This window comes from Lycorma delicatula, chromosome 1 (genome assembly GCF_047948215.1).
Source record: "Lycorma delicatula isolate Av1 chromosome 1, ASM4794821v1, whole genome shotgun sequence".
Lineage (NCBI taxonomy): Eukaryota > Metazoa > Arthropoda > Insecta > Hemiptera > Fulgoridae > Lycorma > Lycorma delicatula.
In genome coordinates, this window is record NC_134455.1 from 75,698,702 (window position 1) to 75,713,388 (window position 14,687).

At 31.6% G+C, this 14,687-nt stretch overlaps 1 protein-coding gene across 4 annotated transcripts in view; it reads right to left on the reverse strand.

The window, feature by feature from the left end:
• Positions 1-1,212: 1,212 nt before the first annotated feature.
• Positions 1,213-14,687, reverse strand: part of LOC142319440 (uncharacterized) — a 31,051-nt gene continuing 17,576 nt past the window's right edge. For all 4 annotated transcript variants that reach the window (XM_075356754.1, XM_075356744.1, XM_075356727.1 and 1 more), the window contains 2 exons: positions 11,863-12,868; positions 1,213-3,933 (listed from right to left, as the gene is read on the reverse strand). In XM_075356754.1, coding sequence (XP_075212869.1) covers positions 2,530-3,933; positions 11,863-12,867 — 2,409 coding nt within the window. In that variant the 5' untranslated portion in view covers position 12,868 and the 3' untranslated portion in view covers positions 1,213-2,529. The remainder of the gene's footprint in view (positions 3,934-11,862; positions 12,869-14,687) is intronic.

The window sequence follows — 14,687 nt, forward strand, 5'->3', positions numbered from 1 at the left end:
GCAGTCAGAACGTGTATCAGGGGCCGAAATTCACTGAAAACTTTTAGTACAGTATGGGAACAGTCTGTTGCCGCAATGGAGTGTCTACGAGTGGATTCAAAAATTCAAAAATGGTCGCACAAGTGTTATGCACAATGAAGGAGCTGGACGCGACCATTTACCACCAAAAGTGAGGGAAACATTGAGCATGCACATGACATGGTTTTCTTAGACAGATGAGTAACTATTGATGAAGTGGCACATTGTTTGCAAATTAGTCACGTTTCTGCCTATGAAATCATCCACAACAGACTTGGGTTTCATAAAGACTGTGCAAAATGGGTCCCAAAACAACTCATACAGTTCCATAAACAAACGCGCTTCAACATCTGCCAAAAACATTTGGATCGCTAAGGTAACGAACAGGACATCGTCTTAGACAGAATCATCAGTGGTGACAAAACATGGATCCATCATTATGAGTCGGAGAGTAAACGGCAGAGTATGGAATGGAAACATCCAAAGTCGCCCTGCAAAAAAAAGTTCAAAACCCAACCATCCGCAGGAAACCTGATGCTTATGGTTTTTGAGACTCACAAGACCCAGTACTGGAACATTATGAGGAAAGGCGCACGACAATAAACAGTGCGCGTTACAGTGAGATGGTTACTGCCAAGCTGAAGCCTGCAATTCGAAGCAAACGCCGACGACTGCTGTCGAAAGGTGTTGTGTTGTTGCACGACGATTCCGTCCACATACTGCTGCCCACACTCCAGAAACTCAACTTTGAAGTACTGACTCATCCTCCGTACAGATCTGATCTTGCCCCTTCTGACTACCTCTTGTTTGGTCCACTCAAAGAGGCATGTACATGTACATGTAAGTTTCCTATTTGTATTGAAATAAAATTTATAACTACATTGCGAATAATTATTGACTTACCCTCGTGTATATATATATATAAAAATAAAACTTCTGTAGGATAAATTATCACACACCTTCAAAGGAAATTGAGTATAAGATTTATTGTTATGCTGTACTTTCATAAAAAGTGAAAACATTTTTAAAGACCAAAACAATGGTCTTTAGCAGTTCTCCAGAGTCAAGGATCTCTTTATCTTAATAGAATAACAAAATCAGTGAGCAATTATTATAAAAAGTATGACAAAAATGAACTAATAAAAATTGACCTCTTTACATCAATACAGCTAAAGTTTTGTGAGAAAGAAATAAAAATGCAAAAAGTTTAATTCTGAAAGCCAGGTTATAATTTCATTAACTAAATTAAACAACTTAAAACTGGGTTCAATAATCACTGAAGCCAATTATGTAAAACAGCCTAGAAGAAAATAAATTACATAAATGCCTAATCAAAAACAGTTATTCTTGTGGTAGTCAACTTATAAACATATTTCATAAACAAATAACATTATCTATTCTGTAAATTAAAACATAATTCTGAGCTTTTTACACAAATATCCTCTAGAAGCAACTATTAAAAACAATGAAGTGAATACTGCCAAAATAACAAATCTCATCCATCAACATATCACATTTTTAAGATACATAATACAGAATGTCATTAACAATTTACTAAATAATAACCTTTAATTTTTTTTTTAGTTGAGTGGTTCTTTCATTAGCCTTCACTTATGAATAAAGTAAAATCACTGAGATGCGTTTGTGGTACACATTTATCTTCTATTAAAATTCTCTCTCACTGTGTCAGACATGAACCATTTATACTCAAATGACATCTTATGTCAATAAATCTAAAATGCAATACGAAATAAGGTGAGAAAGGACTAAACATTTAAAAGAAAATAACACTTATGCAAAAAAACCAAAACGCATTCATTAAAACATAAACAGCTTAAATACATCAGGATTGTCTAAAAAGTAATATCAATGTGTACATAGTACATAAACTGCTACATGCATATTTAAGCACTAAAATCATATAGCAGTGCTGCAGCACTTATTTATGCAAATTAAAGGTTGCCCAAGTCTGATGGACACATAACTTCACTTATCAACTGACTTAGTTCTGGGCGGTAATAGCATCTATATCACCCTAGTTCAGGGTTCACCAACTGTGATCAACCGTGATCAACAGAAAAAAATTAGTGCTATAGGCAATTTCATTAAAAACAATGAGGATGTTAGGAGGAGGATAACGCACACGTTCCTCTGGCAGGCAGGTACATAATTCGTGCAGATGAAATAATGATAACACTCTCACTGTATTTATTTGAGTTGGGTAGACAGCATAAAATAATCTGGTAAACGCTTGTAGAAAAGGAAGAGTAATTTTTGTTCCATTCACTACACTGTCACTGTGCTGAGCCTAAAAGGAGGAACATTAAATCTATTTCAGTAGCCAGCAACTAAGCAACACTGGTAAATAAGGTTATGACCCCAAACCTTGACAATACATTAATCTGTGCCAGTGCTGTAATTAAATATACGATATTAATTTCTACACAATCCTGGTGCCTTGTTTTCTCAGTTTAAAATTTACACTAAAATTAAAACAAGATCCTTAGCAAATTAGTGTTCACTATTTATAGGTTCTCGTGCATGGTGTGTTTTTAAATGTTTATTATGGTTAGTTTTAGTAGCTGTTGTCTTTGAACATATATGGCATGAATATGGCTTGGCTCCTGTATGTACACGCATGTGATCTTTTAGATAATAACTACGATGGAACTGTTTGCCACAAATTTCACACCTAAACATTTTTGCTACTTCATGTTCACGAACATGTCTAATACAATTATATTTATGAGTAAACTGTCGTCCACAATGATTACATGAAAAAGGACGTATATTTTTATGGGAACGTAAATGAACCTGATATTCATTAAGACGAATGAATGCAGCCTTACACTGTTTGCATTTAAATGGTTTCGAAGCACGAGCGGCATGAGTCCACTGATGTAATTTCATATTCCATTTAGTTACAAATTTTTTACCACATGTATTACATGAATAAGGCTTAATCCCACTATGTATCAGTATATGATTACGAAGAGATCCTTTTAAAAATATACCATGACACATTGGACATTCAACATTCTCTCCTGGATCACTTTTACATTTTGGTAGATAGCTGCGGTCATGTGAACGACGAATGTGACGGGTCAAACTAGCACTGTGAATGAACCTTTCATTACAAAATGAGCAATGTTTTGGCTTTGAATCATGTGTTTCTTGATGCCATGCTAATTTTCTTTTTGAATGAAAGACTTCACCACAAAAACAATAAAAATCCTTAACCTTTCTTTTCATTTTTAAATGCACAAACTGTTTATGTTGTATCAGATTCGAGTGTCGTTTAAATGTTTGCGGACATTGCGGACACTTAATCGGATTGTCGCCTGTATGGCAGTTTCGATGTTCAAGAAGTTTTTGATTAGTTACAAATGTTTTATCACAAAGATCACATTTATATGGCTTAATCTTCAAATGACGTCTTTGATGCAATGTCAAACCAGAATTACGAATAAAGCACTTCCCACAAATAGTACATTCCAAAGGATGAACTTTTCTTATGTGAAGCTTAAAATCTTCATTTGAAGAGAAAGATAAATTACATGTCCTACATGTTCTTGGTGGTCTTCGTCGAGCTTTCAAACTAAGAACACTCTCTTCACTATCTCTAACACTCGGCTCATTCTTCATTGATTTTACTTCTATAACACGAACTTTCTCAGCCTTAACAAAAACACTACTAAAAGTGTCTGGATGAGAAGATGGTAATGTTTCAGCAGGAGGAGCTGATTCTGTAATGACTGGAAGTTGATGATATAAACTAATATGCATTCTCCATTCTTGGAGGCATGTGAATTCCTTATTACAATCAGAGCATTTATGCTGTTCTTGTTCATCAACATCTTTTCTCCATTGATCATCATGAAGGACTCCAAAATTTGTCATATTTTCTTGATTTACCTAGAATAAAGAATAAGAAAATCAGAAAAAATGTAATTACAAAGATATTAATATAATTAACATAACAATTTTTCTATTGATTTAATCTACCAACATAACTTTTCCCCAAATATTGAAGAGTTATAATGAATGGAAAAGTTAATTAAAAAAATTCCATAAACAGGAACCCCTATCAGAGGGATTCACACATATCCATGTGATTTGTTTCTACAAGATACCCAAGATATGTGTGGTATCGCAAGGATCTGTGTGGTAATTAAAGTTCATTTTCAGTAATGTGCAGAAAGAAATTAGCAATTTATTTTAAAGTGATAAAAACTAATTCTTAACGCTAATTTACATTTGAAAATATTTTTTTAAATAAGCAATAAAATGAATACATTAATTCAGTAATACTAATTTGTTTAAAAATATTTTTACAGAAAATCCTTCTTATAAAACAATGTATCTCGATTTGTATGAAAACCAGGAAAACTACATAAAAAAAGGATAATAATCAAAGAAAAATATTTGAAAGAAAACAAGATTATAACATTGAAGAGTTCAGTACAGGAAAAATTCTTTAAGAATACTGACCAATGTTAACTCATTACTGTGATCATTCTAAACTTAGCTGCATTGCATAAACAAATGATAAAAAGAAAAAATAATTAATTTTGAAAGTATATATTATCTAAAATCTGAAGATATAAAAATTATTTAAAAATAAATAATTTTATTTTATCATATTTCAATAGAAATTAGTGGACAAACTGAAAAATAAAACTGTATAAATGGCAAAACATTAAAAAATAAAATACACAAAAATTCACTATTCTCTAAATGTGAAATGTTTTAAAATTTCATAATTATATAGGAAAAACTAACTGTCAAAAATAAAAACTGACGATAGTAGAATGTACTACAGAGCCTTAATAAGAATCTTAAGTTTTAGTAAGAAATAAATAAGAACCCAAACGTTCAGGCTCTACCATTTCAAAACCAAAAGTGGTTTTGAAATGTAGCTACAACACTGATGCATGATTAGCTGATAAAATGTTACATACATTAAACAATATAATCACTTTTAAGCATGAAGAATTAAGCATGTCCAAATAATTGAGATAGTATAGAAGTACAGTATCTGCTATGAAAAATTAAATTCTCTTTCTAATAAGCATGAATACGTAACTTTTACACACTTCAACAAATCAATTTTACCAAGTATCTCATATCCTTAAATACAACTGGCAGACCAGAAGTCCATTAAATTTATTAACTTCCAGCCTATAATAAAATATTACATATTACAACTAGTTAAGCTCAAGAGACAAAAGTAGGGAATAATCTTTGTTATGAGTCTCACAAAGGTGTATTTGATACACAACCAAAATACAGTTCCCAACTACCCTTTTTCCTACCCTGTGCACTGCAAAAAGATTTAGAAAAATACTGTTAGAGAAACCAATATTCAATCATTTTTTTATACAAACCAAAAATTATTTCAATCTCCTCCAAACTAGAAAAAATTAATTTAAAAATACAATAGAACTCTTATTATAATTTACTAATCCAAATTATAATGATCCACTCTATTCTGTTAAAAATAACAAGCTGATGCATACAAAAAATGGATGATATACTATTATCTACATCTTTCTATAATAGAACTACAACCTTTTTTTTTTTATTACTTCCTTTGACCAAATTTGGACCTCCTTTTAACTGATCTCTTCCATTTCAACACTACTTAAAAATTTTACTTTTACAGGATTTTGAATTCCAAATAGAGCATTTTTTAACATGAATACACTTTTACCATGACAATTTAGTAATTATAATATTTAAAAATAATATCAATCTATTTTTTTATGTTGTCTGATTTATTAAAAAGAACCAGTTTTGTGTCCTTTTTAATAATATTTAACAATACATTTTATTTGAAAATTTCTGATACTATTTTTGCATATTGTATAAAATACAGTAAGTAGTTTAATCTTACTCATAATATCACAATTACTAAATTTTGAGCGATTCTATAGAATAACAATGGTGAAGGATGCAGAACCATTAAAAAAATTCATTTATTTCAGTCTGCTGTATCAGAAAGAAGATATCAGAAATGTATTAAATTTATCACGAATTAGCCTAGAAAAAAATGGCAGTTTCAGAACAATAAAAATTGGTCATGCAGGTACTTATGTTAGGTGTTTATGTTTATGTTTATGATGCCTGAATTTTTTTTAAGTATCACTTGATTTATCCATGTGAGAAAATGATGAACTAAACAATGATGTATACTACATGTCTTGGTGTATTTTTAAAAAACAAAGAGTCACCTTTAGTAAGGGTTTGAAACAGCAGTTTTTCAAAGATTATTTAGAATTTAATAAATAAAAAACAGGGCTGCAAAGAAATATTCTGTAAGCTGACCCTACTACATTAAGAGGGGTGGCTGAAATGAAATGCACTGACCTTTACAACTCGCAAATGAAAACGAACAATTAAATGAAACAATTTTTTTTTTTCAAAAAGGGACATTTTATTTGCTTCAAAAACTTCATCTATTTTACTATGTATTCACCATTACAGCTACAGATTTCTTCCAACTATGAACGAGTTTTCTCATTCCGTCATGAAGAATGCTGGTGGTCTTTCCTTTATCCATGGCCTCACTGTATCATTCAGTTAATTGTCCATGACAAAATGAATACCTTAAGTATTCTTCCTCTTTAATTGCAGAAAGAAGTGGCACCAAATGTTTGGTTTTAAAGATTGGTTTATATTTTGGCTTTACTGTTATTTTGTTTTATGGTTTGCTAAATTGTTGCTGTTTTTGTTTCAGTTTGATTACATATTTGTTTGTTTCCTGTTGTTTTATAATACTGTTACATTACATTATTTATTGTTATGATTTCTTAGTGTTTTTGTGTTGCGTTTTATGATTCGTTGTGTGTCGAACTGATTTTTACCTTTCGCGTAGGTAGAGTTCAGTTCCTTCATTCTTAGAAAGTCATTCAGTCTTGTTTGAGACTTGGCTAGATGTGTTCTGTTTGGAGTTTATGTTAGTAGTACATCGATGGGAATGTCGCTTGTGGCATTCGCATTGGGTGGTATCCTGGCTGAGGCTAGCCCCCTCCACCATAAATTGGTGGAGAGGGCTACCCCTCTATCAATTTATGCAAGTGTACACGAAATGAACTAGAAGTGCTCTCAAGTTATTTCAGCCATCGGATCATTTCCCTGCGTGATGGTGGCTCAGAGGTTCATAAAACCTTAACTAAAGGATGCCCTCAGGGCAGTGTTTTAAGTCCCATTCTTTGGATCATAAAATTCGATTCGATGTTGTGTTTAAGGTTGCCATGTGGTTGTCGTGTCGTCACCTATGCTGATGATACACTGCTACTTGATTCAAGTAACGAGGTAGAGTTCTGAGCTGCTCGTGCTTGTGAGACACTCCGACTGTGGAGTCTCCAACATAAGATGACTTTCAGCCCAGAGAAAACCCCAATGATGTTGCTCAAGAGCCGGTTGGCTGCTACCTGATGAATCCGAGTCCGGGTGGCTGGTCTCCCCATTTGATGCGTTACGATTCAAAAATACTTGGGTGTTGTCCTTGATGAGAATTTTTGGTTCAAGGACCATCTAGAATATGTAGCAAAAATGGCTGCTGATGCCTTTTATGGAATTCATAGTCATACATCTCGATTAGGGGTTGAAATTCCATACCATGCATATCCTTTACAAAGGTGTCAGCAAAGCTATTATGCTGTATGCTGTGCCTGTCTGGGCTCACTGCATGACTTTTAGATATTGCACGGACATTTTGCTGTGGGCCCAGCGACTCCTCTTACTGGCTGTTATAGAACAGTCTCGCGGGAGGCAGTCTGTGTTATAGCTGCAGTCAATAAACATCTTGACTACTGAGCATAGTGAACGCTACACTTCCAAGGTAAACAATCTGTTGACGTCACAACAAAAGCAGGAGATTGAAGACCGCGGCCTTGTGTCTTGGCAGGTCAGGTGGGATGAATCCCCCACAGGTTGCTACACACATGGTATATTTCGGATAGTGTCTGATTTAGGTACAATTGGATGGGTCTCCGCCAATAGGTATATCACACAGCTTCTCTTTGGGCATGATGCCTTCGGGCAAGTTTGGCTAGGTTTTGTTTGATGGATTTGAGTCAATGCCTGGATTGTGCGACAGATGATACAGTGGATCACGTCCTCTACGTCTGTCCCGATACGAGGTCGAACGTTCACGAGCTGTTAGGGAACTTGAGAGAATACATTCCTTTCCTGATCTCTGTAATAACTGGATGATCCATGAGGAGTGATCTATACTAGCTGGTTTCCTTCGCGCCCTTGCGGTGTATAGGTCTGCAGAGGGAGTTTAATCAAGGTACTCGATTGTGGTAGGATCCTGGGTGGCTAGAGTTCCGTCTTAGGCATTGGATTGGTTGGAGGTAGGTGTTGTTAGATTCTTGATGCACAAAATTTCTTGTCCACCTACTCGCTGTACTTTGATCAACAGTTTCATAACTGTAAGTGGCTTTCAGATGATGATAAATGTCATTAGTGTTCACTTTTTCTCCTGTTCAAAGATTCAATCTGCATATTATTTTAGATGCGCTGACATAAAAGATGTACTCATCGATTCCACAATGAGAACTGACACAAAATGAGGATATGGTCAACAAGCTTTGTTATGCTAATAATAGAGAAATGAAACTACAAGATAGAAGAACCTGTTACTTCATGTGACTTTTTTTTCTCCTGTTACATTCCAATGTACATTACATTTCAACCACTTCTCATTATAGAGTGAATAAAAACATCCGATTATTAATATCTTCCTTCACAGAAAATTAATGAATTTCAGAATAGCATTTTTTCTATACTTTCTGATATTTATCCGCTAACATCAGATAAAGAGTCTAAATAAAAAGAGAATTCATGTAAAATTACCATTTATACAACAAAGAGTCTAAATAAAAAGAGAATTCATGTAAAATTACCATTTATACAACAGATGTGTATAAATAAGGCCTGAACTTGTGTAACTGTGCACCAACCAGTGCCAATAAGTGTGACTAGAGGCAACTTTCGAAATTAGTGCCATCTGATGCATCTCAATACCGTTGTTTGTTTTGAAGCTACAATAATTCTAGCAGTAAACTCTCATGAGTACAAATGGTACTAACCTTTCATGAGATTTTTAACAAAGTGAAAATTAAATATCTTGAGAAGAATGTGTTGTGGAAAAATTTTTGCTTCAAACTCTGTAACTTTCAAAGAAATTTAAAATGCTTCAGCAAGTGTTTGAGCAAGAGTGTATGAGATCACAATCTTACAAATGGTTCAATTGTTTTAAAAGGAGCAATGCATCAACCAATGAAGATTTCAAATCTGAGTAATCGTCCATGACAACAAACGATGATAACATTCATACACTGATAACAATGATGAACCCCTTCCAGTTTATGGTTTAGTTACTTTCTCTAACAAGGGCAGCAGGGAGAAAGCTATTCAAATGTAAGTTAAAACACTGTAAAAAAAATTGATAGAAGTGCATTTTCAATAAATATTTACTACATACCTGAATAATATAAATTGTTTTATTATGTGTCTTTCTTTTTTCTGTTTAGCCTCTAAAACCACCACAAGGTATTACTTCAGAGGATGAATGAGGATGATATGTTAGAATGTAAATGAAATGTAGTCTTGTACAGTCTCACATTGACCATTCCTGAGGTGTGTGGGTGATTGAAACCCAACCACCAAAGAACACCGGTATCCACAATCTGGTATTCAAATTCGTATAAAAAGTAAATACCTTTACTAGGATTTGAACCTTATAACTCTTAACTTTGAAATCAGCTGATTTGCAATGACGAGTTCACCTCTAGACCAACCCAGAGGGTTTGTCTTATTATATCTACAATGTTCTAGGGACATTGTTTATGTTTTTCACAAGCATTTGGTTATTTTATGTTGTAGAACAATTTTATAAATGTTCCAAAAATAATGTAGCAGATTTAGTATATTATAGCTTACATATATATTAGGGTTTATTAATATATTATGATTAAACAGCATCTAATTTTTTAAGTACTGCACTCTGTAACTGCTACTTTTAAGTACTAAAATGTGATCTGTTCCCTAATTTATTTTTCAGCATTTGATTAAAAAAATAATGGACCACTTTAGATTTTTAAGCCCTATTTTAGAGCACTCTTACAAAACACACCATGGCATGTAATATTAAGCAGATAATAAGTATTATAAAATGGTATTTAAAAAATACAAATGTTAAAAGACAAGCATAAATGCTTGCATGACCAATTTTTATTGGTTTACCTGATAAACCGATTCTTTTAACTGAATAAATTATTGATATAATTAGGATATTTAATACATTTTCAGGGGGATATAAATTATAGCAAAAAACAAAAAAGAAATATAATTTAGAACTTAAGGAAGTTGATTACTTGGGAACAACTCAAAATTTAGAAATTAAGAAAATTAAATTTAAAAAAACAAAATATTTATAAAATGTGAAATTATCATACTCAACAATAAATATGTAAAGTACACATCTCCAATTTATGGGAATACCAAATCCATAATTTACTTACTACCCAACATAAAAAATTTACTCTGTGCTTGATAACAAAATAAATCATTTAACTTTGGCAATTAACAATAATTTGAAATGAATAAAAATTATCATGATAAAATCAAATTGATATGATGTGATCATACAGACAAGTTATGTTTAGTTAACATCACTTTGTAAAAATTACAAAAAATTAGTTTAGTATATTAAATTAATAAGTTGGCTATTAAAAAGTTGAAGAAATTAAAAAATATTAGCTCCCATCAAAAAATAGGAAACATAATGGTAAAATGCTACAAAAAACCAAAAGAAAACTTAAAAGATGATGCAAACCTAATAAAAGCAATGAGAAATAGAATAAATAAAAGTATATTATAAATAAATTGGATGTACAAATATTATGTAATTTAATAAAGATGATGCAAAATCAAGCAATTAACATTAATGATTACGATTTCATAAAATTACAATTTTTAATTAATTATTTATAAATATTTAAAATTTATAAATTATTTGATTATAAATAACTTACAAATGATTAATTAATATAAGCATTATAGATAATTAGTTCAAATAATAATAATAATTATTAACAATTAGCAACTTTAATGCATACATTCTACTGTATATTTCTGAGAACACTAGTGTAAATGCTGATAGACTAATCTACCAAGCTTAAGAATTACTTGGTGTACAATGTAGTTTAAAAGTATAAAATGCCCTACTGATACTGCCAACAATTTAATATATGTTTTTTACTGAAAATAGAAACAAATTTTAATAGGATAGATTACAAACCAATGATATTTAATCGGGAAACTGTTTCTTTAAACAAACTGTCAATATTTCAGTTGTTAAAGAAACATGAAACCAATAAAACATTGACAGTGAAAATATTTGCAAAGAGTAGTTGATGGATTCAGCAGAGAATAACTAGAAATATTAAAATAATGCATCAAACTGTATGATCAGATGTTTCTATTTACTGAAAAGTATTTGGCTCACTGAAATAATGTAAATTAAATATTTCATATACTATAACTTTATTTGGTAAAAATCAAGGAACACGTTAGCTAACAAAATATAGAAAGGTGAACACTCAACTTATTTCATAATTATAGTCATAAAACAGGAAACCATGTCATTGCAAGAATAAATAATCAAAGAAAAAATATGTTTGCTTTGTTTTACAGTCACAGTATGCCTTGTAACCAAGTTTTTATGCAAATGAAGAATCCAAAATGCAAAATCAATTAATTAAAATAAAAACAAATATGAATTATGCATATTAACAGAATAAAGCAAATAAATAACATCTTAATATTTACCTGCCAAACAGAACTGTTGGTACCCTGACCAGAAAGTTCACCACGAGGAGGCATTGATTCATCAGTGTGAATATTCAACTGAATACTGTGCGGAGAATTCTCTTCTATTTGTTCCTCAGGTTCGATGTTGTTTTCATCGCCATAATCAAAACCAGGAATAATGAATACATTGCGAGGAGGAGTAAGCTGTATCAAAGAGTTTTCTTCGGTTGTACCATTGTCACCAAGATCTTTTCTGACTCTCACTGAACATGGACTCGATCTTGAAGCACTAGGAGAATGAGCCTCATCGTGATGAGTTGATTGAAGTGCAGACTCTTCCCATCCTTGCTTGGTAGGATCATTTGAATATGTATTGTAAATTGGACTATTAGAAATTACTCTATGACTATCGGTTATAACAGTACCAAGATCTGAACTCGTAAAAGGCCTATCTTGATCCTCAAATATCTCATGATGTTTTTTGGAACCGGGACTGGTAAACGATACACTATTGTGTGTTACATCTTCAGAGTTAATTTCATTAACCAAGTTAGTAATTCCCTCTGTTTGGTTATTTTCAGGATTATAATTTTGCAATTGTGTATACTGAATAGCTGAACTTGGCCTAGATTCAGAATATGCTTCATTATAATTGCTTTCGGATTGCTCTAGAACAGGAGCATACTGCTGATACTGACATGCACTACTGGGGGTCGGAGTTGAAAGTCTAGGAGGGATATGAGCCGTTAAAGAAGGAGGGGGAGGGACTAGAGATGGATTGACAAAACTAGTTGTGCTGCTGAGAAATTGTTGATAAGTTATGGATGTGACTTGATGCTGAGCAGAAGCAGTAGTTGGAGTAGGTGAAGGTGCTTTAACTAATTCCTTCTCTCCTCCTGACCCTGATGTGGCTTTTACTAATGCTTCAATCACTTGAGCTTTTGGATGTGTATGGAGATGACTCTGCAGTGTCATTCCCTCCCGTAAAAACAGGGTACACACTGGACAAGCAATCTGCTCCATCCTAGAACAAGAATGTCACTTAACATGTTGTTTTTAAACAGACAATAATATATAATAAAAAAATAAATACTTTCATTAGTTACTTCTTACAGCTTATAACCTTGAACTAAAAAAACTAATAACAGTTGTAAAAATATCATCTGACAATTCTGGTAAAAATATTATCCCACTGATAATCATTCTTTTAATTACAGTTAGTCCCACTACAATCACTGAATGACTGTACTATAGTATCTAAGGATACTTCAGAAAGTAATTTTATAACTTTTCTGATAGCTATAGTATCTTTTAACAATTATCTGGCAGATTAAAAAAAAAAAAATATTTTTTGAATTAACAAATATTAGAAACCTTTTTTACATAGATTTCAGACCAAATTTGAAAAAAAAATATTTTATATCAATCGGCTATAAATTAATTTTTAACAGAAAATTTATTATTTGTAAATTTGAAATGAATAATGATATGTTTATTATATTAATTTATAGTCATATATTTCTAACTTTTCTAAAAATTTTCCAGAATTTTATACACCACCAGGTGTAGGCATCCATAAGAGTTTATATTCAACAATTAAAATGATGATACGGTACGTCCAAATACTATACCACCTAAAAATAGATGAAGAAATTCATTATGTTAAAAAATAAACATAATTCTAATACAGATTCCTTTAATCAGCAATTTATACAATTTCTATAAATACATCTAATATGTTTAAGAGCAGTTCTAAACTGAAGATTTATATGGCCTGAAATAACACCTAAGTTAAGGCACTAAAAGAACCTTTGGCAAAATGATAGATTGTACATCTACACCTCAGAGAACAGCATCCTGGAAACTGAAGAGTAAGGAAAGAAGAACTTCAATAATAAAGTAATGTTCAATCAATCATTTTTGGAAGTAATTTATGATAATAAGACAAATTAAGTTAAAAATGTACAAGGATGTCCAAAAATTAATTAAATTGATTTTTGAAGGGAAATTTAAAGCATGCAAAATGGTAGTCCTGCATGTGTACAAATACTCAAGACATACTTCCCATGTCTACTTCCCATGTTAAGATCAACTTCATTGTTGTAGTCATTGGGTTCAGTGATCATGCATATAAAATTATTGTTAAACTGTTTATGTTCATCAAAATGAAACTGTACATATTCAGTAATTAATTCTATATTACATCTGGTCCAAACAGTGTAAATTGATTGACGTAGTCATTCAGCCTTTGATTTTTAAACCAATCAAAATATTAACCTGATAATTTTATTAATGATTCCAGTCTGTTTATTGATGATGGTTTGTTTATTTATTCTGCTTACGCTATTGACGAATCTCTGAGTATCAACATTAAAGATGTAGTACAAATGATTAATATATAAATCCAATCTGATGTTTCTACTACATTATTTTTGTAATTCAACTTATCTTTTTCATTGCTATTATCACAGGTGACATTATAATTCTCCCAAAAAGATGAGATTCTCCCAAAAGAACTGATTTCACAAGTTTTTTTTTTAGCATAATTTTTTTATCATAAACAGAATAAAATTTGTTTGTTATTAATTAAATATGATCTATTCAAATTAAATATGATTATGTCAAATTAGGTGACCAATTCTCACCTCTGATAACTAATGATTCTTTTGAGTTTATATTTTTACTGGAATTTGAAATAAAATAACCATTATTAAAATGACGGGTTATAAAATGCAAAGTTATCTAAATAACTTTGCATTTTTTATAATCAACTTTATGTATATTATTGCCAGTTTCAAAATCATATTTTTTATTATTCTCAATTTCTGAAAAGGTATTAAATT